We start from the raw sequence: 26,476 nt of genomic DNA on the forward strand, positions 1-26,476 counted from the left end.
GTCTTAATAAAACAAGTGAGTCTTTACATATACTTCTTTTTATATTTATTTAAAACATTTCATAATAAATTCAGCTAACAGTGTAGTTAAAAAATACATTCAATTGTACTGAGACAAACTGACATAAAATACATAATTTCATTAAGGTGCAATCAAAATATTTGCAATGCCACAGTTCAAACTAACATACTGGCTTTTGAAAAGATTAGCCTATTTTGAACTTAAAGATCTCCAATGTTTTCCCATTTTGGGGTGGTGGTGATGGTGGTGGTGGTGGTAACTGGACTTCAAACGGACTCAGGGCCTCAACCATTTCTATGCATATGCTCAGCCTCCAGAACCATTCTACCTACCCTTTTGGTTACTGGCTATTTTTCCTGCTAGGTCTTGCTTTGTACCTGGGACAGCCTGAATCTATGCGCCTCCTATTTTGTTCTACTTCCCTACAAAGCGGCGATAACAAGTGTGTGCCACTGTGCCCAGCCACTAGTTCGGAGGAGTATTACAAACTTTTCTTTGCCTGGGCTGACCTTGAACCACAATCTTCCCTCCCTACAATCTCTGCCTCCCAAGTAGCTAGTGGCTTGAGCCACAAACGTTTTAGATTATATCATTAAATTTCTAAGTGTGTACTTTTTTTTTTTTTGGCCAGTCTTGGGGCTTGAAGTCAGGGGCTAGGCATTGTTCTTGAGATTTTTTTGTTCAATGTTAGCACTCTACCACTGGCTACAGCCCCACTTCTGGCTTTTTCTATGTATGTGTTACCAATTGAACCCATTTGTGCATTCTAGTTTAGCACTCTATCACTAGGCCACACTGCTGGTCCTTTTACCTTAAGGAGCTACTGGAGAAATAACAAGCAGCATCAGCTGGTGCAAGCGCTATACCTTCCTTTAGTCTGAACACAGCTGGTAGAGGTCTATACGTTCCTTTCATCTGGACACAACTATTCAAGCTGTCCACAATGAATTGCCTTTTCTAGGGTCTTCTTTATTGGGGTTTTTACTGAGCTTGTAAGCGAATGACTGGTGAACCCAAGATTCTATTCACCTGGAATCTCATCAACTTAGTAAGTACTATACTATACTTGTATTTTACATTTTACTACTTTTGGCCTTGGTCAAGTTGCCTTATTTCTCTAATGCTGACTTTTTTCTAGTGGTAAGTTGGGACAGTATGATTAAACTTGTAAGGTTTTATTGTAGGGGAAATAATATTCTTTAAAGAGTATTTCCCCTGCGGCATACTTTAGTGAAGACTTCCCCAACAAGTCATTTGTGGTAGAATACACCTGTACTTCCTGTTATGTGGGAGGCAAAGAAAAAAGGATCATGTCCAGAGCTTAACTATACCAATCATATCTTTAAAACTTGTTTTCCATGATACCTTTGTTATTTAGTAATTCTGTGATCTTGTACTAAAAGTCTAAACATATTATTGAGTATCCTTTACCAAAGTTGGGATGTTAGTCTTTTTCAGATTCTCAAGTATGTATAGACTATCAGGTGAGCATCCCTAACTGGAAAATCTGAAATATGAAATGCTACCAACATGAGACTCAAAGTTATGGATGAGCTGGACATCATGATATATGTATACAGGGAGCTGAGACAGGAGGATTATGAATGTGAGGCAAGCTGGGGCTACTCAGTGAGTTCCAGGTTACCCTGTCTCAACACAAAATACATAATACCCTACAAAAACTGTCTAGTGCATTTCTTTCCTATTTTGGATTTTCAGTTCAAGGATGCTCAGCCTATACTTTGCACATTTTTTTCTTTGCAATGCTGGGGCACCACGTGCATGTTGTACACTACAGCTATAACATGATAAATGGATACTTCTAATTTATCACATCGGAGACGTTTTAATTAAAAACTACTCTGGAAGCAGTGCATGTACTTTTTCTGATTCCTAGCAAAGGAAGATTCGATTGTAATAATACCAGTTTGCCCTTGAGAATAGCACAGCAGGAAAAGCTATTTCTACCATGTGAGAGGCAGCTGAAGCCTCTTTGGGTCATGACTAAGTCAAGCAGGGACACTGTTTCAACACACGGACATTCAGTCGGCTAAACATTAGTCCTTACTCAAGTTTGTGTGGGGGCAATATAATTTCTTGAATTCAAGGATAATTCATATACTGAAGATCATACCCATGCCTTCCATCCTGGAAAAAGTCGGCTGAGGTTTTTGGGGTCCATAGCCTGCTGTATGAGCAAGTTCACCTGCCCGCCCACACTGAGCACGGTACCCTCCTCCACTCCTTTCAGCTTCTCTTGCAATCTCATCAACACTCGCTCAGCTACTTTGTTGAAACTCTGGTCAAAATCACTAAGAGAAAAATGTAAAGATGTCAATGATGTACAACCGTTTTTAAGGGCCTTGGGAATAAGAACATCTAAGTAACTAGTAGTGTAAAACACTGCTCACCTAAGGCTTCGTTTGCAGTCTTGGTCATCTGCGTTTGGAGTGGCATGGAGCTCAGCCTCATCCTCTGGCCTCTGCTGCAGATACAAAGCTTTCAATGGGTTCATAGTCCAGTCAAAGAGTGGATCATAAAGGAGGACCTAAGTAGAGAATACCCATATATCTTAAGAACAATGTGCCTTTGGATCAGGTAGTTAAAAATGATAGTCATGACCATAAAATAAATCAGTAAAAATAACAGCCCAGTTACATTGCAGCTGATGAAGGAGGAGGAGCAAAATCACATTTCCTGGTTTTTTATGGTTCTGGTTTTCATTCATTCTGAGCTTATTCTATCTATTCTGAATCCCAGTGGAAACTATTATTGAAACAATAGTAGGACTAGGCACCAGTGGTTCATGCCTGTAATCCTAGCTATTCAGAAGGCTGAGATCTGAGGATCATGTTTTCAAGCCAGCTGGGCAGGAAAGTCCATGAGACTCTGAGCTCCAACTACTCATCAAAAAGCTAGACACAGAGCTGTGGCTCAAATGGTAAGAGTGTTAGCCTTGAACACAAAAGCTCAGTAACAGCCCAGGTTCTAAGTTCAAGCCCCACCAGGTTCAAGCCCCACAATCAACTATATCAAAATCATAACACAAAAATCTCAAAGTGCTTGAATTTATTTTAGATTAGAGATTAGTTACAATGTAGTGCAGTCCTAGCCAGATAAAGCTTTTCTGGTAAAGAAATATCCATGTCCTTAAAAAATAAAACTTTACCTCCACAATGGTTAGCAGAGTTTCCTGAGAGTTTCTCATCACTTCCATGGTCTTCTCACAGCATCTACAGATTCAAACATATTACAGGTACGGGTTTTGTTATATACCAGTGTTTCTAATGTGTGTTCTTATAGATGCTCACATGCAATATGTGAGCATACTATTAGCAATTCCCAAACTGATAATCTCATATACTTCGCTGAGTATGCTTTTAATAGATGTTTCTGAAATTAATACAAGTATATTTTATGAGCTTTGTATTTGTTACCACAAAACCTTTTGGTCTTTATTTACTGTATAAATAAACTTCTGCTGAGAAACTACAGGGAATGCAAAAGTTGTATTTGAGTATCTGCTCCTTGAAGAGAAAATTGCAGTCTCTTTTACATTCCAAACAAGGTGCACCTAAGAGCAGTCACCAGTAAAAGGTCAGCTAAGACATCAAATAAACGTATAAAAGTAGGTCTCTTTCAGAACAGGTTAACAATGGGAGCATGTTATGTTAAGTCCTAGGTGGTGTGAAGGAAGGAAAAACTATTATTGCTTTATTGATTTTTGACACCAAAAAATTGTCTGCCCTTCCTCATGTGACTTACCTTCTGAAGACCCCTTCAACACCAGTGATGCCCATGCCATCCACAATATCTCTGGACAGCCTAAAAGGAACTGTTTCAGGAGTAGGAAGGATTTTACCCTGCTCAAAAGCAACCCCTAAAAAAAAATTAAAAAAAAAATTAAAAGGTGGGGTAAGGAGTAACAGCTATTTTCTTTACAAGAGGCATGTAAATTTCATAAAGGTGGCAAATAACCTTGTCACTTTTATTATGTTCCTTTATACTGCAGTACCTATACAACATGAACCTTTGGGGTTTCCTTTTTTACTCAGTGTAGTTCTCTGGAGATTCATATAGATTTGCTGATTCTTTTTGTTGGTTATGGGTTCTTGAACTGGGCCTGGGCACTGTCCCTGAGCTTTTGTGCTCAAAGCTCTACTGCTCTATGACTTGGAACCACAGTTCCACTTCCAGTTTTCTGGCAGTTAACTGGAGATAAGAGTTTTAGATTTTCCTGCCCTGGCTGGCTTTGAACCTCGATCCTCAGATCTCAGTTTCCTGACTAGCTAGGATTATAAGCATGAGTCACCAGTGCCAAGCTGTTGTAGGTTTCAATGTGTTTCTTTTACTGATGAGTTGTATTAAGGAGCAAACATCCTTTTGTATGTTAATTCACTGTCTTTTTTTTTCCTTGCTGGACCTGGAGTTTGAACTCTGGGCCTGGGTGGTGTTCCCTGAGCTGCTTTTGCTCTACTACTTGAGCCACACTACCACTTCTGGCTTTTTGAGTAGTTTATTGGAGATAAGAGTCTCACAAGTTTCCTGCCAAGGCTAACTTTGAACTGTGATGCTTAGATCTCAGACTCCAGAGTAGCTAGGATTACAGGTGTAAGCCACTGGCGCCTGGCTAATTCACTATCTTAATAACCTCTCTGGTCAAATGTCCATTCATGACTTATGCCTATTTTACCACCCAATTTCTTTTCTGCATTTTTTAAAAGAATTTTTTTGTTTTAAATTAAAGAATTTATGGATTTTTACATCATATTTCAAATGTCATGTTTAACAAGCAAGTATTCAAGAAGGGAATCTATATACAGTCACTGGCACTTAGATTTTAGAAGATAATTAAAATTAAGCTGAGTGTACGTCATAGGTACTTTAAAAGAATTTTTAAAGATTACTTTTGGGGTCAAGTTTGAGAGCTCTATCTAACCTTCCATATTGAAGACATTCTCATGACTTTTTTCCTCTATAAGTATTGAAATATCCATCATTTTTTTTTCTAATGAGCACTTTTATGATGGCTGCTTTATGACCTTTGTCAGGTAATTGTAACCTTTGTCATCCCCATATTGCATTCAAGTTGAGATTTTCTTCTTGGCTATGACTGATTTTTCAGTTAGGAGGAGACTCTTGATTTTAAGTTCTGCTTTTGCTGCCTTTGGGAGTCAGCACCTTGCTATGACAGGTGGAACAGAAGTCCTTGGCCTCCACTAAGAAGGGTCCCAGTGGGAAGGGCTCCTCACTACAGCTAATAGGCTCTCCAGAAAGTTATCAGTGATCTTGAAAGAGAGGGAAAGAAAGCCTGGAAAAAGCTGGGCACCCGTAGTTCACACCTATAGTTCTAGGAGGCTTAGATCTAAAGATCATGGTTTGAACTCAGACTGCACAGACAAATCTCTAAGACAATTAGCAAAAACCTGGAAGTGGAGGCATTGCTTGAGTTGTAAGAGTGTCAATTGTGAGTGAAAAAGCAGGATATAAATTGTGAAGTCCTGAGTTCAAGTTCTCATACTTGTGTGTGTGTGTGTGTGTGTGTGCGCGCGCGCGCACACACACACACACACACACACACACACAGTGGCTGGAAAAAATAGATATCTAAGAACATAAATGATACAGGGAGAAGATTTAACATATGGTTGCTCAAGTCTCAGAAAAGCAGAAAGGATCTAAATAGACTTAAGATGGTACTAGGACTAATAATATGTAGACATAACATGGCACCAACTGTTCCTTTATCCTTCCTTTTGGGACCCTAAGATGCTAAGACCAGAAAAGGCCAATAGAAATCTACTGAAACAACAGACAGGACAGGTAAGAGTAGAAGGCCAATAGAAATCTACTGAAACAACAGATAGGTAAGAGTAGAAGCCATCTGGATTCTCTCATTTTTATCTTCAGATGACTGCACCTGCATAAGAGATCCTCATAGGAGCTGCCTGTATCTAATACACTTGTTCCTCTCTCATCTGAAGAGCGAGGATGAAGGGGACATCTCTACACAACAAATTGCTTTCCCAACCTTCCTTTCACTTCAAACTTCTTGCAGAACTATTCTACACTCAGTCTACATGTTTTCAGCTTGCCAGTTTATAATCTAGTTTCCAAAGGTTTTCCTAGAGTTGTTCTACAAGTGATGAATCTCAAAAACCCGCTTTCAGCATCCACTTCATGTGGTCTTTGTGTTTCAGTTACTAGTGAACCTACACTTGTTGTGACATTTTTTCTTCCTTTGTTTTTTAAGACACTGCTACCTTCTAGTTTCTATGACTTGATGACTATTCCTCAAAGCTAAGTACTTAAGTTTTCATCCTTGTCTTTATAAAGGACCAAGTGTAGTATCAGAACCTCTTCCAATCTATTGACTTCAACTGAGATTCATTTACTGAGAATTTTCGACCTGTCATTATATTCAAAAACTGTCTTTTCCAATTGGAAATGCCATTATTTCAACCTAACATGTGAAATCAAATGTCACTGTTTTACTTTTTATAAAACCTCCATTCCTTAGCTAAGTGCCTTGATTACATAGTGGTATAGGCAGTTAGAGCAAATTTTTACCAATATTCCTATGATTAAATATTTTGTTAAGATAACCTCTTGTATTACTTACCCAAATCTATGTGTACAAGTTCTGCTGACTGCTCATTTATCAAGATATTCTGTACATGCCTATCACCAAGTCCAAGGATGTAACCAACTGAAGGAAAAAAAATTTGAAAATCAATGAGATCAAGAATACCTAGCCACAGTTTCAATTAATACCACTGATCTATATCGTTTTTAACTAGGTTAGGCTTTTAGCCTTTTTAAATGTAATTAAATATATAAAGTAGCTATTCTGAGTTTAAGCCAAAGCTGGCCAGCTCTGAATGCATACTGCATTTTACAAATAGAAGAAATACCAGTTTTCTTTTAATAAAGATACAATTTTAAAACACCAGTACCTTGAAAACTCGCAGTTAACCATTATTTACTTGGGTCCCAGAAGAACATTATGTGCATCCATTTTTATTGAATATACTTAAAAATCAAGTAATCTATGGGCCTGGAAAGGTGACTTAGTGGTAGAGTGCTTGCCTAGCATATATTAAGCCCTGGGTTCCATTCCTTGGAACAACACAAACAAAAAAGTGGTGCTGTGACGCAAGTGGTGGAGTGCTAGCTTTAAGTGAAAGTTCAGGGAAGTGCCCAGGCCTTGAGTTCAAACTCCAGGACTGGCAAAAAATTCCCCCCAAACAGTCTATGGGTATGTTTTTCATTCTATAGTAAAACTTTTCTTCTGTTCAATATGGAACAAAAATTAATCAGTGGCTGGGAGTTTGGCCTAGTGTTAAGAGTGCTTGCTTAGAATGCACGAAGACCTGAGTCAATTCCTCAGTACCACATAAATAGAAAAAGCCGGAAGTGGTGCTGTGGCTCAAGTGGTAGAGTGCTAGCCTTGAGAAAGCCCAAGGACAGTACTCAGACCCTTCAAGCCCTAAGACTGGGGAAAAAAAAATCAGAAGCTAGCAATCAGGATTAAATAAGAAACAATGATCTAAGGCTAAAGATCTGTGGTCCTGTCATAATTAATACTAGAAAGTATGAAATCTATTAAGACAGACAAGAAGATGGCAAATGAATGAATCTCTTAAGATCAGATTACCAATAGAAGATGTGGCCACACTGCGCGTATAAGCCAATCGTTTCTCAAACCAAACAGCTGGGTCCAAAAATTTTTCCATGCAGAAGTAACGGAAGACTGGTTGGAAATTTTGGCAAACTTCCATGAAGGTTTCATGTTTTTCTTTGAAAGACTTCTTTTGTACCTCCTTTAAATTGAACATTTGTAAGTTATTTTGTCAAAATAGTTTCAATGAATCCAACTAATATTCCCCCCCCCTTTTTTTTTCAAGTCTCAGTGCTTGAATTCAGGGCCTAGACACTGTCCTTAACTTGTCCTACAGCTAGTGCTCTACCACTTGAGCCATTTCTGACTTTTTCTGTGTATATGGTAACCAAGGAATTGAATGCAGGGCTTTGTGCATGCTAGGGAAGCACTCTACTGCTATGCCAAACTCCTGGCCTCTACCCAGTATGTATGTATGTATGTATGTATGTATGTATGTATGTATGTATGTATGTATGTATGTATGTACGTACGTATGTATGTATGTACGTACGTACGTACGTACGTATTTTGCCTGTCCTGGGCTTGAGCTCAGGGCCTGAGCACTGTCCTTAGACTTTCTCAAGGCTAGAGCTCTACCACTTGAACCTCAGCATCACTTCTGGCTTTTTTTCTATGTATTTGGTACCGAGGAGTCTTTGTGCATGCTAGGCAAGCACTCTACCACTAGGCTAAACTCCTAGCCCCATTATGTTTTTAAATGACAGGTGTAACTTCAGCTAGAGAACAGGGAGGAATTCTTTTTCTGACTTCAACTCCCATCAGCAATTGAATCCTATCATTTCTGCTTCCTTACTATTTCTCCTGTCTACCCCCTATACTCCTACCATTACCTATCTTGTTCAGATTCCACTTTATATTTCCAATCTGCTTTCTCAAACACATAGGTCACAGAACTGTTACCATTCTAAAATATAAAGCAGTGAATATTTTCTTCTACTGCCTCAAGGAGATAGTGCAAATGTCCAAGTATTTCACAAAACACATCTCTTCAAGCTGGTCAGCTAATTGCATAATAAGTACAAATGCTCAATTTTAAGAAGCCATTAAATCTCTTAGTATCTTTAGTTTTGACTGGTACTTACCATCATTTTCTTTATGCATTGAGAGGCACTGAAATCCTGTGGCCTATATCTTTTATGAGCACCTTCTTCATTGTTAACAAGAAATTCACCAATAGGTATAGTTCCTGTACACCACTCAAGAACACCACTCCGCTGAGACAGAGGAACCACCTGAAGTTAAGTAAATACTTTTTGTTTATGGGTTGCCATTAAAGAGTAGTTGACCAACTATCAGTGAAAAAAGCTTTTTTTTTTTTTTTTTTAAAAAAGGCTATATTAGTATTAGACAAAGCTCCTTGGAGGAAAGCAATGGAAAACACTGCTTTCATAAACTCAAAGAAAATGACTTTTCCAGCTTTCTGTGAGTCTACTCCTTTCTTGATTTCCATAATTTCCTAAAAGATCATATTCACCATATCTGTGATCTATAATTAATCTGATAAGGTTAGCTGAGGAATCTGTTTTGGAGACAAGGTCTTGCTATGTTGCCCAGACTGTCTTTGAACTCACTCTCCTCTTGTTCAGCATCCCATCTTTCTCTTTCTGTCTCTCCCCTCCCCCCCGTCAGGCTTTGAACCTTGATCCTCAGATCTCAGCCTACTGAGTAGCTAGGATTACAGGTGTGAGCTACCATGCCCAGCTATGGTCTCCTTTTGAAAATTTCCATAATAATCAAAGTAAGCTCAGAAAGTACCTTTTGCTGAGAGGGATATTCTCAACAATGGAGATGAGTAACCCAGAGTTCTACTTTAGTTGGGTGCTGGCGGCTATGACTGTAGTCCTAGCTACATACGAGGCTAAGATCTGAGGATCACAGTTCAAAATCAGCCCTGGCAGGAAGGCCATGAGATTCTTATCTCCAAGCAACCACCAGAAAACTGAAGTGGCACTATGATTCAAAGTGTAGAGGCCAGCATTGTGGCTCACACCTGTAATCCTAGCTGAGATCTAAAGATTTGATTCAAAGCCAGCCTGGGCACTAAAGACTGTGAGACTCTTATCTCCAGTTAATTACTAGAAAATGAGAAGTGGAGCTGTGGCTCAAGGGGTAGGGTGGTAGTCTTGAGCTGAAGAGCTCAGAGACAGCACCCAGACCCAGAGTCCAAGCACCAGGACCAACAAAACAACAACAAAAACAACAAAACAAAACAAAAAGTGGTAGAGCGCTAGCCTTGAGCAAAAGAACTTAGGGAGAGTGCCAAGGTCACAAATTAAGCCTCACTAATTGACCCCCCATCAAAAAAAAAAAGAGTTCTACTTGTATTTATTAAGATTGTGGTGTCCTTTAAGAGTTCCACATAGCTATCAGGAGCCAGCCCTTACTAAAAGTTGTGAGATAACAAGTTTTTTTTGAAAACAAGGGTTTCACTACAATCTGTTTAGATGTCCAAAAAGTTGCAAAAATAAAAAAGACTTATGTACTAGAGATGGAAGTTTAATTTTCAAATATTTGAGATCAAGATGTTCTCTCATTGAGTTTTTATTTAGAGACTCAATTTCTGGTTGGAAATTATTGCTTCCTAGGAAAATGGGGTTCTTCCTCACAAGAGCTTAAAAACTTCCTTTACTTTCTCATTATAGAAGACTTGTTCTTTAAGAACGTTTTAGTAATCTTTTCAGGTTTACAGAGTTGTAAAGAAAAAAATGAGTGTGTAACAAGAGTATCCATGTGGCTCATAAAACATCATATTTACTTTTTGGTTCTTTCCAAAATATCTGATCTTTAGTCCAAATAATGCATCTTTTCTTGGTGAAGCAACAGAACATAGCCACTTACCTTATATGTGCAGATAGTCAGTTTCCTCTTCCTAGTTTCAGTATTTCTCTGCAGTAATGTATTGCACATTTGGAAAACCTGCTGCATGACAGCATCTTGTCTCAGGTCATCACGGCCCTTGAGAATAGTCACATATAAACAGACAGCCAGGGAGAGCAACAAGGTACTCAGCAGAAAATCTTAAGCACCTCTGTCCCTCTCAGTAAGACCTTTTGTCAATTCTTTCATTTAGTTATTACGTTATTACACTAGGAAGCTGACTGATTAAAAAAAAAAAAAGCTAGGCTATAAAGTAAGTTCTGGGTTTGTTAGCCCAGGATGATCTTGAAATAACAATCATTTTGGTTTTTATGTCCCCTACCTGCTTCTGTGATTAGACTAAAGGGACTCCCTCACCTGAAGGCCAATTGCAAAATACCTGAGACACACTAGAGTGTATCTCTCCACTGCTCTCTAGCAGGTCCCAAGTAGCTCCTGCGCAGCTGGTCAGAAGGTGAAGAATGCTGTCTCCTCCAGCTATGGCAGCAGTTGGCATGGTGGCAGACCCAGTATAATAAGGCACAGGCCTCCAGTACGTTCTTATCATGGAAATGAACCACCATATTCTTAACAAGCTGATTCTTTGTCCTCATACTTATATGCACTACTATGTTTTCTTACTTAAAGCAATCATACAGAGTAACAGTCTTTCAGACACAGAGAAAAGCAGTTTCTTCAAAACAATGCATTTCTATTCCACAGGTTTTGTTTAGTTATAAATTACTCAGACAGACATACACATGAGGCAGAAAGAAAATATTAACTGATTAAGCCTCACAGATCTGTAGCAAAAAAGGAAACATCTTACCTTGACAAGTTGTCTTCTTTCCTTCCCATCAGAACCTATACAATCTATTATTTTTGGTAAATTTAAGCCTCCTGCTAAACGAAACTCTGTTTTAAATGACTGTACAGTCACCAGATTTCCATATTTTCCTGTAGGGTCCACCTAATGAAAAGTATAATTATGGCAAGTTAGACATACCATTTGAATTTAAAGAAATCTATTACAAATGGCACTTTTAATGTTAAACAGAAGAAAATGAACAGCAATATGTCTCCTGATTGAGAATTGGAGGTATAATTTCCTTTCTGTTTAATGGAAGATAGGACAGTAGGAAGGTATAGGCCTTTCATATAGATATTATTTAATGAAACTACAACATTGCAAGTTAGAGTACTGTTGCTGAAAACTCATATGTGCAACATTTCAAACTCAATAAAAAGAGACACTAAGTACTATACTAAAATTTGAAGATAAGATTTAGAATGATTTAGTATTTTCTGAACCTTTTTTAAATTACATATATCCCTACCCACAAGATACTTCTAGTGGTAAAAGATTATTATGATATAGCTAAATATAAGCAGTCAATACAGTAACAAATACTACTTAAAATGTAATATATTACAATGACTATCTTTTACTGCATAATGAATTTTTTTTAAAAGATAGGTGTGGTATTGCATATAATCCCAGAACTTGGGAAGCTAAGGCAGGAAGATCACAAATTTGAAGCTAGCATGGATGACATAGGAAGACTATGACAAATATATACCAGCAGCCAGGGAGTGTGATTCTCTACCATGAGTAAAGCCACACACACATATAATAAAATAATAGGGAAATTAGAGTAAATAATAAAATAATTGGGAACTGTTGAGTCAAAAATTAGTCTGGAGTCAGGTGCCAGTGGCTCACACCTGTAAGTATTCACAAGGCTGAGAATTCAGGATCATTTTTCAAAGCCAGCCTAGGCACCAAAGTCTGTGAGACTCTTATCTCTAATTAACCACCAGAAAAACAGAAGTGGCACTGTGGCTCAAAGCACTAGAGCACTACCCTTGAGCTGAAGAGTTTAGGGAAAACATGCAGACCTTGAAGTTCAAGCCCTACAAATAAATAAATGAATGAATGAATGAATGAATAAGTCTGGGCAAAAAAGCATAGGAATTTTCTTTCCGGCCAATGAAGGGAAGAATATATGAACCTGTCCAAGAAAGATAGGTGCAGAACTGAGAATAAAGAGAATTAATACAGAAAGCTTTTAGGCTGAAACATAAAATGGCAACATTTACCTGGTATTTAATATGTAAAAAGCTAGATGATGAGACAAAGGACAAAGGGTGAACCAATGTAACAGCAGTATTTACAAGACAATATGTTGGAAATGAACTTTACAACTTGGGAGGGGTTGGGGTGAGGGAAAGTGAAAAATAGGGGAAGGGGTAACCATAAATGTAACTGTAACCCCTACATTGCCCTGACAATAAAATAAAAAAATAAAAAAAATCTCAAATGATTCAATCTAATGAAATGATCTAATTAAAAATCAAAAGTTGATGGTTAATTACCTTTATTTCCATAGTGGGAACAACAACATCTTCTAAATTCCTCAGTTTAATAATTGGCTGGTCTGCTGGAATGCTGATGCCTTCTGTATTTATAAAGAAAAGACTTTAATGGCAGCTGAGGAATGGCACAAAAGATCAAAGCAGGAGAAGCAACAATGATCCCAAACTCACTTCTGTGAGTCTTCCACTGAGTGGCATCTAAGTTGGCTAGTAAAATGTAAGCATCACACAATGCCTCAACATTCTTGACCATCTGCTGTCTTTTACGTCTGATAGTCCAAATTATTTCGTTTGCAGCCTCCATTCGATCCTAGCAATGAAAGACCCACGTAAAGGATTACTCACCACTCAACAGCTAAAGTTCTTATAAAAAAAAAACCCCAAAAATCCAAACTAATGCACAGATTTAAACAATGGAACTATAATAATCCAAAAGTCCTTTTATAAAATGAAATAATGTTAAAAGTATATTAATCTCAAATATCAATAACTTAGGTGAGGAAAAAAAGCAAAGTAGTACAACTATTTATGATCTGAGAACTATTCAGAAATTTTGAGCCTGTTTTAGGTGGAACTTAAATATCCCTAATAATTAGCAATATACATTTTCTGTTATTGTTGTTGGTCATGGAGCTTGAACTCTGGGCCTGGGTGCTGTCCCTGTGCTCTTCAGCTCAAAGCTAGCACTCTTACCACTTGAGCCATAGCAACACTTCTGGTTTTCTGGTGGTTAATTGATAAGAGTCTCCTGGACTTTTGTGCCCAGGTTGGCTTTGAACCACGATCCTTTGAACCTCAATCCTCAGATCTTAGCCTCTTGAATAGCTAGGATTACAGGCATGAGCCACCAGCACTAGGCTAGCAATATACTTTTTTTTTTTTTTTTTGGCCAGTCCTAGGCTTGAGCTCAGGGCCTGAGCACTGTCTTTGGGTTTTCTCAAGGCTTAGAGCACTACCACTTGAGCCACAGCACCATTTCTGGCCTTTTCTATGTATTTGGTACCGAGGAATTGAACCTGGGTCTTTTCATGCTTGTGAGGCAGGCATTCTACCACTACGCCAAACTCCTGGCCCCAACAATATACATTCTTAAAACCCAGAAAACTTAAGAAAGGAATATTCTGAGAATGATTATCTCAATTCAAAAAGCATTTAATCCTAATACCTTATCAAGCTGAGAGTTTGGTTTGGGTGCATTTTTAGTTATTCTGCTCCTCTTTGCTACTTCCGGTTTGGTCAAAATTTCATCTTTGTTTGCATTTGCTAAAGCCAATATAATAAACAAAGTATGATGAGGATGATCAATTGAAATCCTAGAGATGAGCTGTAGAAAGTTAAGAATTATTAGTTTCATACAAAATTAGAAATGTACATTTTAAAACATTTTGCTTTAAATAAAAATGCAAGTTATTGCCTATATTCTGCAGTGAGTAGATTATGAATGTGTATAACAGTGAAAGAGCAAGCAAGAGAAATATATCATAAACAAGAGACTGAAAAACATGTGTCCTAAGAAAGAACAAAACTGTTATTTCCCCTTTCCTCTGCATTTCCTTTCCCCAGAAAGGAAGAACAAAATGTACTTTATACAATAGTATAAGAGAATAAGAGAATGGTTATTATTACTATGTTTGATCTTCAGGTTACCTACATTATTGAGGACTTCATGAAATCCTTGGCCTCCTGTCATTTTGGTCCCCATTCTAGCAGCCAGTTGGTACATAAGAGGCAAAAATTTGTATGAGGAAATCTTCATTCCATCTCTCTGCCATTGACACAATATAAAAATAAAAAATTTATATTTCTTTATTCTCACATCTAAGCAAATAGATTATCCTAAAATAAAGTTCCTCTATTAACTCAGTAATAGTTGTTAACAAAAAGTTACTAACATTCCAATGGGGATCCTAGACTGATAACTAAAAATTATTGATCCTAAATGAAACTGGATTCGGCACTGGAATACTTGGCATTCCTTCATCCCAGTGACTCCAAGGAGGACACATGTGTGTTTGAATCCTCCTACGATCCTGAATTGAGAATTCAGTGAACAATGAACTAAAATTTTTTTCCCCCAGTCGTGGGGCTTGAACTCTGGGCCTGGGCGCTGTCCCTGAGCTCTTCAGCTCAAGGCTACCACCCTACCACTGGAGCTACAGTGCTACTTACAAAATAATAATGTTTTTTCTACATACATTTGAGGATAAATTGGTGGTGTTTATTATGAAGCTTTATTTTTTTTCCAACTAGTAGAGTTTAACTTTTAAACTAGCAAAACATATTAAGTGTCATTAAAATTAAGGTTTTCAATGTAAGCTTGATATTTTCCTTAAAGTATCTTTTTGTACAATTACAAACATAATTTGATGATTGCATCATCTTAGTCTACTTTCCAGTTTTACCAATCCATTATTGCATTCTATATACTCCTGGTGGTAATTGTAAAGAAATGGGGCAATGGCAACATAAATTCTCATGTTTGCCCAAACCCGCATCACTTAGAACTTACGCATCTATGTATAGAGCACCAAACCAGATGCCAGACAAATAAAATGGTATGCCAAACTGCCAAATTGGACACTGAAGGGGGTTATGTCTTAGCTTTTTTTTTTTTTGGGGGTGGGGGTCAGTCCAGGGGCTTGAACTCTAGACCTGAGTGATATCCATGAGCTCTTTAGCTCAAGACTACTGCTCTACCACATTGAGCCACAGCACCACTTCTGTTTAAGTCCTTTTAAAGCACAAGCTTAAATGTTGCTGTAAGTAAAACTTGCCTGCATCATGCCATTGACTTCAGAAACACCAGAATTTTCAAGCCAGAGGGAGCAGAGTCGAAAAACCCACATATCATGTTCTTCTCCACTCAACAAGCAGCTGATGTAATTTTCAACTGCCTTACACAAGAAACGTTTACGATCTTCTTTCAGTGCACGGAGTGCACATTCATCCAGTTCCAGTTCTCTCTGAACCTTTACTGTGTATCTTGCATTAGACATTTAAAATAAAACACAAAATCATACATATAACAAATAAACTAGGTGTCCAGCTCAGGAGAATAAGCAAAATAATACAAATTATAACTGTCCTAACTGGAATTCAACAAGCTTAGATAACTATAAATGAAGTATACTCGAGCTATTTAACTTATTTTTACTAAAATATGTAGAATAAAATAGAACAAAAAAATTCAAGATAGTCTTAAATGAAAAGATTGCATTGAGATGGTCTTTTGTAAGCCAGGAGCAGACGCAAACCTGTAATCCTAGCTATTTAGGAGGCTCAGATCTGAGGATCATAGTTCAAAGCCAGCCCGGGCACAAGTCTATGAGACTGCTATCTCCAAATAACCACTCCCAAACTGGAAGTGGTGCTGTGGCTCAAGTGGTAAAGCACTAGCCTTGAGCTAAAGAGGTCAGGGACAGTGTCCAGGCCCAGAGTTCAAGCCTCAGGACTGAAAAGAAAGAGGGGGCGGGATCTTTAACTGTGATACTAATCAAAACAAGAAAAACAAAAAGAAACTGATACCCATATACTCTATAATAGGCTTAGAACCAGGGCATGAGTTTTTGTTTTTTTTTTTTAAATTTAAACAAAAGAACAAATGTTGGTGTTAATAGCCACAGTAGAGCCAAGAAAATCAAGAACTCAAACCAACCTATAGTCTTCAAAACTGTAAGTATGATAAAAAAAATTTAAGTCTCAGAAACATGCAGGTACAGTAGCTCAAGCCTGGATTCTTAGCTACTTGGGAAGCAGAGATCAGGGGACTGTGGTTTAAAGCCAGCCTGGGCTAGCTCCATCGCAATGACTGGCTGAGCTCAGTGTCTCATGTCTCATGTCTCATGCCTGTCATCCCAAGCTACAGGAGAAGCAAAATGGTTGGGTGTCACAGTGCGACTGCCATCTTAGTGACAAAAAGTACAGATAGCTGACTACAATATGTCCCAGCCAAAAGAGTGGCTGCTAGAGAGTCTCAAGTGGCAGAGTATCTGCTTAGCAAAGAAAGAGACCCTGAGTTCAGTTCCCCCACTCAAAATAATTGTCACTTGAGGACATCTAATTACCTGTTCGTCTGGACCTTATGTTCTCTTAGTAGGCCCACTTCTTCTTTGGCCCTTCTCAAGAGAGCTTGCTTGTTTTCAAATTCTGATGAATTCATGTAGTTTTCAATTCTCTGATACTGAGTATCAGAGAATCGTGCTAATGACAGAAATGCCTTCATTTTTCCATTTCTGAGCTCACTGCTTTCGCCATCATAACTTCCAGCAACTTCCACTGCCTTTAAGAACACACAATTCATTTAAATTCTACATACAAACACTAAATACATTTAAAGAGTCATTTAAATGAAGTTTAACTTATGTATATCTGCAAAAGCTATACAGCCGAAGTGGTGCTGTGGCTTAATGTGGTAGAGTGCTAGCCTTCAGCTGAAGTGCTCAAGGAAAGTGCCCAGGCCCAGAGTTCAAGACCCATGACCGCCCCTCCCCCCCAAAAAAAGCTAAATAGCGATTTCCATAATTGTTTAAGCAATTTTGACAGTGGAGAAATACCCATCCATCAAAGCTGGTAATTTCAATATGACATGCAACAATAAAGAGCTCTTTAAAGACAATTCATCTTGCTTTTCCTGTTCTTTTATTTATTGTAGCAATTATTTCTGAAGTTACTTACTCTAGAGAAACAAGAGAAGAAACAGGAAGGTCAAAGAGCACTGGCAGTACTTAAGCCCTAGTCTGAACTTCAGAAGGGCTGACTGAACATGGAGCAAAGAATAACTTGAACATTCTTTTTAAAATTTTTTTGGTTAATCATGGGGCTTGAACTCTGAGCCTGGGCACTGTCCTTGAGTATTTTAGCTCAAAGCTAGTGTTCTACCACTTGAGCCACAGTGCCACTTTAGGTTTTCTGATGGTTAAGAGGCCCAAAGACATTCCTACCTGTGCTTTGAACAGTGATCCTCAGATCTTAGCCTTCTGAGTAACTGGGATCACAGGTATGAGACACCCATGCACGCCTTGAATATTCTTTAATTAGCGTTTTGTGGATAAATACAAGGAGAGACGATCAGAAATATCAATGAAAAAATAGCTAGGGAAATGGGAAGGAGATAACTTGCGAAATGTCTCTCCTTTTGTAACATTCTATTTTGCCCTTAAGAGTAACAGTAGAGCTCTAAAAGTAACACAGGAATGAAGCTATACTTCATTTGTTTCTGAAATAACTGTTCTTGATACAAGGACCAAGTTCATTCATGCTACACAAAGATCTAAAGAGATGCTCCAAAAGTTAGCTCACCTTTTCTAGATAAGTCTGCATGATTACTGCAGGATTTTCCAAGCAAGTTTCTGCTAACCAATTGCCACAAACTCGCAGACATTCTGTGTATATAAGTTTTAAGTTGGGATTATTCTGTGTAAAAAAAAAAAAAAAAAGCAAAACCTTCAAGTGTAATTCATTACGAGGGCTATGCCAAAAAGGCATACATGTAAAATGAGAACTATTGGGTGGAGGAAGAAGTGAGAGGAAGGGGAAGGGGGTGATGGGGGTGAATATGACCAAGGTTTTTTTTTAGGCATGTATGAAAATGTCACTGAAAAAGAGAGAAAAAGACGAATAAAGGGTGTGAACATGGTCGAAAGAATTTGGTATGCATGCATGGAAGTATCATGATAAAACCTGTAAAACAAATAATTAAAATATAACAAAGAAGTTAAAAATTCTTTTCTTCACCTTTTAACCATATAACTATTTTAATAATACCAAGTATGAAGGCTTATGAAATAACCATCCTGTACTTTTATTACTACCATTCTTAAAACAATTCCCATTTATTGAGTGTTTCTATGTGCCAGGCTTTAAGTACTCGAATTCACTTAATTCTCACAGAAATCCTATGAACTGAAAACTCTTAGTATCCCTAATTTTCAGATGAGAAAGCTGAAAATCAAAGTGAGAGCAGGCAAGAAAGTCTAGGAGACTTTGATTAACCACTAAAAAGCTGGAATGAAGCTGTTGCTCAAGTGATAAAGCAAGAGCTTGAGCAAAAACAGCTCAGGGTCAAATACCCAGACTCTGAATCCAAGCTCCAAGACTGGCACAAAAGAAAAAAAAAATTTGAAGGGATGGTATCAGGGAGAGTGACAAGAGGGGGTGAATCTGATATGAAGGTACATTATGGCATATAGTGGGCATGTTAAAATAAAATCCCTTTGTACAAGTAACTGATGCCAATAAAAATGTAAAAGAATAGTTTGAAGCATAGGAATGGCTTTTAATAATAGTAAATACTAATTTAGACAACTTAAAAAGAAGAATAAACAAAATAAAACCCAAGAACCTCTGTGCAGGTGGCATCCAACTTCTTGATCATTTGCTTGAGAATGCTCAGAGCAAGACTCTGTTCCTTTTTTGCCCAGAATACTTGTGCTTCCTCTAGCTGCCACTCAGAGACTCCACAAATAGCTGAGTTATGCTTCTTAATTTGAAATATTGCCCTTTCAGGGAGCTGAAAGGAAAATCACATGGGAACAATTATGTTTACTATTACTACTGTTATCATTAAAATAATAAGGAACAACTACCATCTGAGAATGAGAATTTAACATTTCTCTGGGGCTATTGTAAGTAGCTCTATATTTACCTTCCAACCTCCAGCCTATATCCATCTATCTTGTCATATGTATATGCATGTATGGGTGTGAAATCACTGATTTGAATCAACAAACAAGTTAGGAATCTTCTCATGTTATAAGTAGGAAATGTACTTTGCCCAGGGATTAAACTCAGGTAGTCTAATCCCATTATTGGAAATTTTTGCTGGGTGCTGAAGGCTGATACCTGTAATCCTAGATACTCAAGAGGCTGAGAGCTGAGAATTGCAGTTCAGAATTTGAGAATTCCAGCTCAGACAGGAAAGTCCATGAGACCATTTCCAATAAACTACTCAGAAAGAGTTAAAAGTGGTACTATGGCTCAAATAACAGAGCGCTAGCCTTGAGCAAAAGAAGTTCAGGGACAGTGCCCAGGCTCTGAGTTCAAGTCCCAGGACTGGCAAAAAAAAAAAAAGCAAAAGATAATATGGAAATCTTAATTATATTACATAGGAGCAACTTCTATGTCTTAATGGCATTTCATTCACACTTTCTGTTATCTGAGTATTAAGAGGAAAAGGAAAGGGGTAAGATAAGAGAATTTTACCTGGGTGTTCTTGAAAGTTCGGGCCAGGATAGAGAATTCTACGAGGTGTTTCGTAAGAATGTCCTTAAAACATTCTCTTTGGGAATTCTCCATTTCCTTTTGCACCAGAATCTCCAAGATGACTGTGCGTAAAGCCATAATTGGCTCCTGAAAACTAAAATCGCTGTCCTTAAGAAGCTGGGAGTGTTTCCACCACTTCATATACACTTCTGAGAGCTGCTGTCTATCTGTGAGCGACCTAAAGCCAAATCATGGAGTTCATGTAAATAAGAGAAATGAAAGAAAAAAATTATATATGTTCTGAAACTTAAGATACAACACAAAGGAATTCTTATACTAATAAAACCAGAATTTGGAAATAATCCTACATATGGATCAAGGTATAGAAAACTATAAAATGCTTCGCAGTTGAAGCTCTGAGTAGTCAGTAGATAGGCCACAGTTAACACCCATTTCAAACATCCACATAATATTCTTTGAAATCACAAAAAAGTAGACCTTCTAAATAAACATTCTTTTGGAGTAAGAAAATTCACCACCCCTTCTCATAAAAAAATATGTATCTTTCTTGCTAAAATGCTCTTGGCAGAAAAGCAAAACATATATCTATATAAAGAAATGAACAAGACTCATTAACTGGGGATATCTTTGTATACAGCTGCAGCAGTCAGAGAAATCACAATTCAGTAAAGAAACATTATTTAAGGAGTACATTCATTTATATTGTTTGTTTTCCATATGCATAAATTAAATAAATACTGTCTAATCATTCAGGACAATTGTCCTGAAAAGATGAAGTAGAGACTAGGAAAGTGATGACTAGGGACATGAAAGCATTTTCAATTACTGGAGAGAGAAGAACACAGTAACACCAAGTCATAGAAACCAAAGTGTTACTGCCTCCCCAAATGATCCGCAAACAACAAATCCCAAATATTTTCATCTCAGCAACTCACTCTTACAAATTACTGAAACCTGATAAATCTTTCAATTTTTACATTATAATTACGGACATTTATCCAATTATCTAGTAAAACTGAAAAAAAATTCTAAATGTTAATTTAAAATGATTATCATGCCCATTACTGATAACAGCAAAGCTGCACTTTAGAATTACAAAGTCTCACCAGGTAGTGGTGGCTCATGCCTGTAGTCCTAGCTACTCGGAAAGCTGAGATCCGAAGACCGCAGTTTGAAGCCATCCTGGACAAGTTAAGTCCATGAGATTCTATCTTCAATAAACTACTCAGAAAAAGCTAAAAGTGGCAATGTGATCCCAAAAAAAGCACTAGCCCTGAGGAAAAGAATCTCAAGGACAGCACCCAAGCCCAAAGTTCAACCCCGAAGTCCTCCACAAAAAAATAATAAAAAGAATTACAAAGTCTTACAGTTACTTACTTTGAGAAAAGCTCCCCAATGTTTTCCAACTCTCGGATTGCCTGCAATCTACTAAGAGTGGGGTACAGTGAATACACAGACTCTAGGTTGCCCTTGCACAACTCTTCTACTTCTCTTACTCTGGTTAAAAAGAGAGAGGGAAAAATGTATATATATATTATATACTTTCAAAACTAAAAAGAGGCTTTCACAGAAACAAGAGGTTCAAACTAGAGTTTTGAGTTCTCATCCTAGGCGTGTCAGAACTAACAACACTAATACACATAGGCAACAGTGAATACAAAATTGCCATGCAAACACAACAAGCTTTGAGATATTACAAATCTAGATTTAAGCTGGAAGCCAGTGGCTCATGCATGTAATCCTGGCTACTCAGGAGGCAGAGATCTTAGGATCATGGTTCTAAGTCAGCCAGGGCACAAAAGTCCATGAGACTCTTATCTCCAATTAACCACAAGAAAATCAGAAGTGGTACTGTGGCTCAAGTGGCTGAGCACTAGTCTTGAGCTGAAAAATACAGGGACAGCGCCCAGGCCCAGAGTTCAAGCCCCATGACTGATGGAAAAAAAAAATCTAGGTTTAAATCAAGGTCTAATGGTTTAAATATGCAACTAGTAGCTGTCTACCCCTTGAATACTCTGCTAGCCTAAGTGTTTCTACTATCATGGTTTTTCCTTATGACAATAACCTGAGAAACTGACAGTCAATGTTTCTATATTAATAAACACAGAATTTATTAGGTTACTGACAAAGAACAAAAACATGCTACATTTAGTTAGCCTGTTAGTTGCTCCCTTTTACACCATCCCATTTCCACCTGAAATAAGCCTCATTCATCCTCCTTTTATAAATAAATGCAATGTAACTATAAGACTAGACAAGATTAAAATTCTTAAGATACTTGTACACAAACAGAATGAAGGAGTAGGAATCATCAAGACACTCTTGTGGGCTCAAGGTAAAGAACTGATCTATGGTTGCAAAGAAAAATATTCTAGACAAAAAATGAAAAGGAATTATTTAATCACAGTCATCAAATCTGTATACCTTCTCCTCATTACAAATCCTTACACTGAAACTATTACTCAAGGGTTGAAAAAATGCCCATGACATTAAAAGTTTAAACACAATATTAGTCTTTTGATAATACCTGGCATATTTAAGACCTTCATAAAATGTAGAGAATTCTCTGTCTTTTAAACACTGGAGAGCATTGTACAATGACTCGTGGTAACTGGTTTCTTCCACTCCTTTGCTGTGTGGCAATTCCAAGAATAAAATTAAAAGATGCATTTAAAACAGAAAATCCTAGAATATGCACGTGTATGTGATTCAACAGATAAAACACCATAACTAAAATTAGTATTTATTATATAGATGTTTACTTGTTTATTTGAAACAGGAGGGGAAAAAATGAGGTGAGGGGGTCGGGGGAGGGAAATGGGGACAAAAACATAAGAAGGGATATCAATGTGTGAGAAGTAATGTACCCTCTATCTAGCGAATATAACTGTAAACCTCCTATACATTGAAATTAAAAAACGTATAAAAAAATAAAAAAATAAAAAATGGAGGGCCGGGAGTTTGGCCTAGTGGTAGAGTGCTTGTCTAGCATGCACGAAGACCCGGGTTTGATTCCTTGGTACCACATATATAGAAAAAAGCCAGAAATGATGCTGAGGCTCAAGTGGTAGAGCTCTAACCTTGAGAAAATCCAAGGACAGTGCTCAGGCCCTGAGCTCAAGCCCACGACTGGCAATAAATAAATAAATAAATAAATAGATGGAAAACCAAAAAAAAAAAAAAAATTCACAAAAGTACGAAATACAAAGAACTTTGTGGACCAGATAAAAAATACATCAAAGACAGGGGCTGGGAGTTTGGCCTAGTGGTAGAGTGCTTGCCTAGCATGCAGGAAGACCCAGGTTCGATTCCTTAGTACCACATACATAGAGAAAAGCCAGAAATGGTGCTGAGGCTCAAGTGGTAGGGCTCCAGCCTTGAGAAAGTCCAAGGACAGTGCTTAGGCCCCTGAGCTCAAGCCCAGGACTGGCAAAAACAAAAAACAAAAACACATCAAAGACAAAACTAAGTACTATCTTACTGAAGCATTTTAAGTAAATACATACTGTATACAATCTATAAAATATAAGAGCATAGTTACTGCCACATTCATAGAACATGACACAAACAGATGTTTAGATATAGGATGGGGCAGTTTTGTACAAGTCCAATTTCTTTTACCTGACAGAATCACAATGGTCCCACTGCATATTCCTCCATGCAGCTTGGTAATAAAGCTCTTGTAGTTCAGCACAGCCCTCTTTATTTTCATGATCTAACCCTTTTAAATAGATGGAAAGAATATGACAGAGTCCCAAATTCTGCAAGGCCTAAACAGGAATCATTAAAACAAAGAAAGCAAATAAAGATCTAAAAAAAGAATTACCAGAGAAAAGACAGAGAACTTTAATAATTAACTTTTAAGACTTTGATAATACCATTAAAATCCTTAACAATACCACTAAAATCCTAAAATACTATTTTGTATATTCCCCCAAAAGCCACAGCAATAGAATGCAGACTATTTGATGAAATAATACCTAAAGAGTATTAGCCAGTAACAGAACTGGTAACTGGGACCAACTCTAATACAAATTATAATGAGCAGTGGTAGGGAGTAAATAGCACAAATATACTACCTGGCACACACTGTATACACTCAATACATGTCTTCTACTATTGGCTGATGACACTTAGAAACATCTTCTTATAGGACAATGACCTGTCTGCTTTCCCTGTAAATCCCTAAGGTTTCAGATCAAAGTCTGAAAAAAAGATTATTTACAAAGAACAATGTATGTAGACATCCATTTATTACAATAAAACCTCCTTGTATGCATAGATATATATATATTTTTTTCTTTTTTAAGAGCTAACTCTAGTCTTACCTCTTAAATTTATCTGGCTATACAAATACTCTGATGATACACTGAAATAACATCAAACCACAAATAAGGAGGTGTACCTGAATGATTCCAGCCTGTCGAGTTGAGGAGGAGATTGCTGTCTCAAGGTCATATGTTACTAAGGCTTTTCCCCACATTGCTTCATGCTCATAGGTCCGTAGTCTATAAGAAAAGATTATATGAACTGTAAATACCGAAATCTATATGACTCCTTCATAAATAGAATCCTTATACCATTTTCTAGAAAAAAAGGAGTTTACCTAGTTAGGATTTACCTTGTAAGTGGCTGCAACATTTTCCCACCACCACAGCCATACAGACTGTCTGGCTCTCCTATACTTCTATAGATTTCTAAGAGAAGATCCTGAAAACAGAAATACAACAAAAATGGGAGAAGAAAAAAAAAACTTCATGAATTTAGCGAACATTGGCTTCATCATTACCAACATACAATCCCTAACTAAAGGTTTAACAGTAGGAGAGGGAGGATGAAAAAGGAATTTATATGCATGTACTAGAACAAGAAAACCTGCAGAGATTCTTTCAAGAAGAATGAAGACAGAGAGAGAGATGAAGGACTGATGGTGATGAAGGAGGAAGTCTGATGGGGTATATTGCATGGACATGTGGAAATGTTGCATTGAAACACACTTGTTCAAGTCACATATGCTAATAAAAATGTTTTTAGGGCTGGGAGTTTGGCCTAGTGGGAGAGTGCTTGCCTAGCATGCATGAAGAACCGGGTTCAATTCCTTGGCACCACATACATAGAAAAAAAGCTGGAAGTGGTGCTGAGGCTCAATTGATAAGAGTTCTAGTCTTAAGAAAGTCCAAGAACAGTATTCAGGCCCTGATTTCAAGCCCAGGACTGGCAAAAAAAAAAAAAGTACAAGTGATATTCAATAAGAGACTTAGGATTTGGATTAAAGACAGAGCAACTTATCTGAGACATCAAAATTTTTATTTTCATCTACCTTAAATTTCTGAGTTAACTTTTTAACAGAATTACAGTACTGGTTTTAAACTCAGGGCTTCAAGTTGCTAGGTAAGTGCTCCTAATTCTTGCTTTCAGCCCTTTTTGTTGTTATTGTTATTTTCCAGTCTTAGGGCTTGAACTCAGGGCCTGAGCACTGTCCTTTGGCATTTCTCAAGGTTAGCAGTCTACCACTTGAATCAAAGCACAACTTTTGGCTTTTTCTGTGTATTTGGTAATAGGGAATCGAACCCAGGGCTTCCCAAATATGAGGTGTGTACTCTACTGCTAGGCCACAATCCTAGGCCTGTTTTATTTTATTTTTTGTTTTTTGCTGGTTGTGGGTCTTGAATGCTGGGCCTGGGCATTGTCCTCAAGCTCTTCAGCTCAAGGCTACAGCCCTACCCCTTGAACCACAGTGACACTTCCACTTGACACTTCCACTTCCCATTTTCTGGTAGTTAACTGGAAGTAAGAGTCTCACAGGACTTTAGGACTTTAGTGCCTGGCCTGGCTTTGAACCATGATCCTCAGATCTCAGCCTCCTGAGTAGCTAGGATTATAGGCATGAGCTGCCACACCCACCAGGCTCTGTTGTTATTTTTGAGATCGGATCTTGCTTTTTGTCCATGACATTATGGGCCACAGTACTCATGCTTCCCATTGTAGTTGGGATGACAGGCACATACAACTGTGGACTGGTGAAAAATTTCTGCATACAGGTCTCAAACCAGGATTCTTTCAAATAGGATGAGAGGTGTAATTAATCCACTGCACCTAGCTTATAATTTCATCAATTAATTAGATAAGGCATAAATACCAACCTACCAAGCTTTTATCCTATGACAGTCACAGAAACAAAACCAATCTTGTTAACATGTAAAATTGTTTAGAGAGAAATGAAATTGTTATAAGTTTGGTTCTTGTCAGGCACTGTTGACTCACACCTATAATCCTAGCTACTTAGGAGGCTGAGATCTAAGGATCTTGGTTCCACCT

General features: G+C 37.7%; 1 protein-coding gene across 1 annotated transcript in view; it reads right to left on the reverse strand.

The window, feature by feature from the left end:
* Positions 1-38: 38 nt before the first annotated feature.
* The window catches only part of Atm (ATM serine/threonine kinase), a 94,776-nt gene continuing 68,338 nt past the window's right edge, over positions 39-26,476 (reverse strand). Inside the window, exons 41-63 of the mRNA XM_090319574.1 lie at positions 24,780-24,868; positions 24,564-24,666; positions 23,780-23,928; positions 22,686-22,790; positions 21,536-21,655; positions 20,138-20,375; positions 19,278-19,445; positions 18,236-18,349; positions 17,002-17,216; positions 15,712-15,919; positions 14,589-14,702; positions 14,103-14,261; positions 13,109-13,247; positions 12,938-13,020; positions 11,391-11,531; positions 10,544-10,660; positions 8,788-8,937; positions 7,679-7,844; positions 6,644-6,730; positions 3,787-3,901; positions 3,191-3,254; positions 2,433-2,569; positions 39-2,333 (exon numbers count right to left, since the gene is read on the reverse strand). Coding sequence (XP_090175700.1) covers positions 2,150-2,333; positions 2,433-2,569; positions 3,191-3,254; positions 3,787-3,901; positions 6,644-6,730; positions 7,679-7,844; positions 8,788-8,937; positions 10,544-10,660; positions 11,391-11,531; positions 12,938-13,020; positions 13,109-13,247; positions 14,103-14,261; positions 14,589-14,702; positions 15,712-15,919; positions 17,002-17,216; positions 18,236-18,349; positions 19,278-19,445; positions 20,138-20,375; positions 21,536-21,655; positions 22,686-22,790; positions 23,780-23,928; positions 24,564-24,666; positions 24,780-24,868 — 3,165 coding nt within the window. The 3' untranslated portion in view covers positions 39-2,149. The remainder of the gene's footprint in view (positions 2,334-2,432; positions 2,570-3,190; positions 3,255-3,786; positions 3,902-6,643; positions 6,731-7,678; positions 7,845-8,787; positions 8,938-10,543; positions 10,661-11,390; positions 11,532-12,937; positions 13,021-13,108; positions 13,248-14,102; positions 14,262-14,588; positions 14,703-15,711; positions 15,920-17,001; positions 17,217-18,235; positions 18,350-19,277; positions 19,446-20,137; positions 20,376-21,535; positions 21,656-22,685; positions 22,791-23,779; positions 23,929-24,563; positions 24,667-24,779; positions 24,869-26,476) is intronic.

The sequence above is a fragment of the Megascapheus bottae genome, chromosome 27 (assembly GCF_031878675.1).
Source record: "Megascapheus bottae isolate mThoBot1 chromosome 27, mThoBot2.hap1, whole genome shotgun sequence".
Classification (NCBI taxonomy): Eukaryota; Metazoa; Chordata; class Mammalia; order Rodentia; family Geomyidae; genus Megascapheus; species Megascapheus bottae.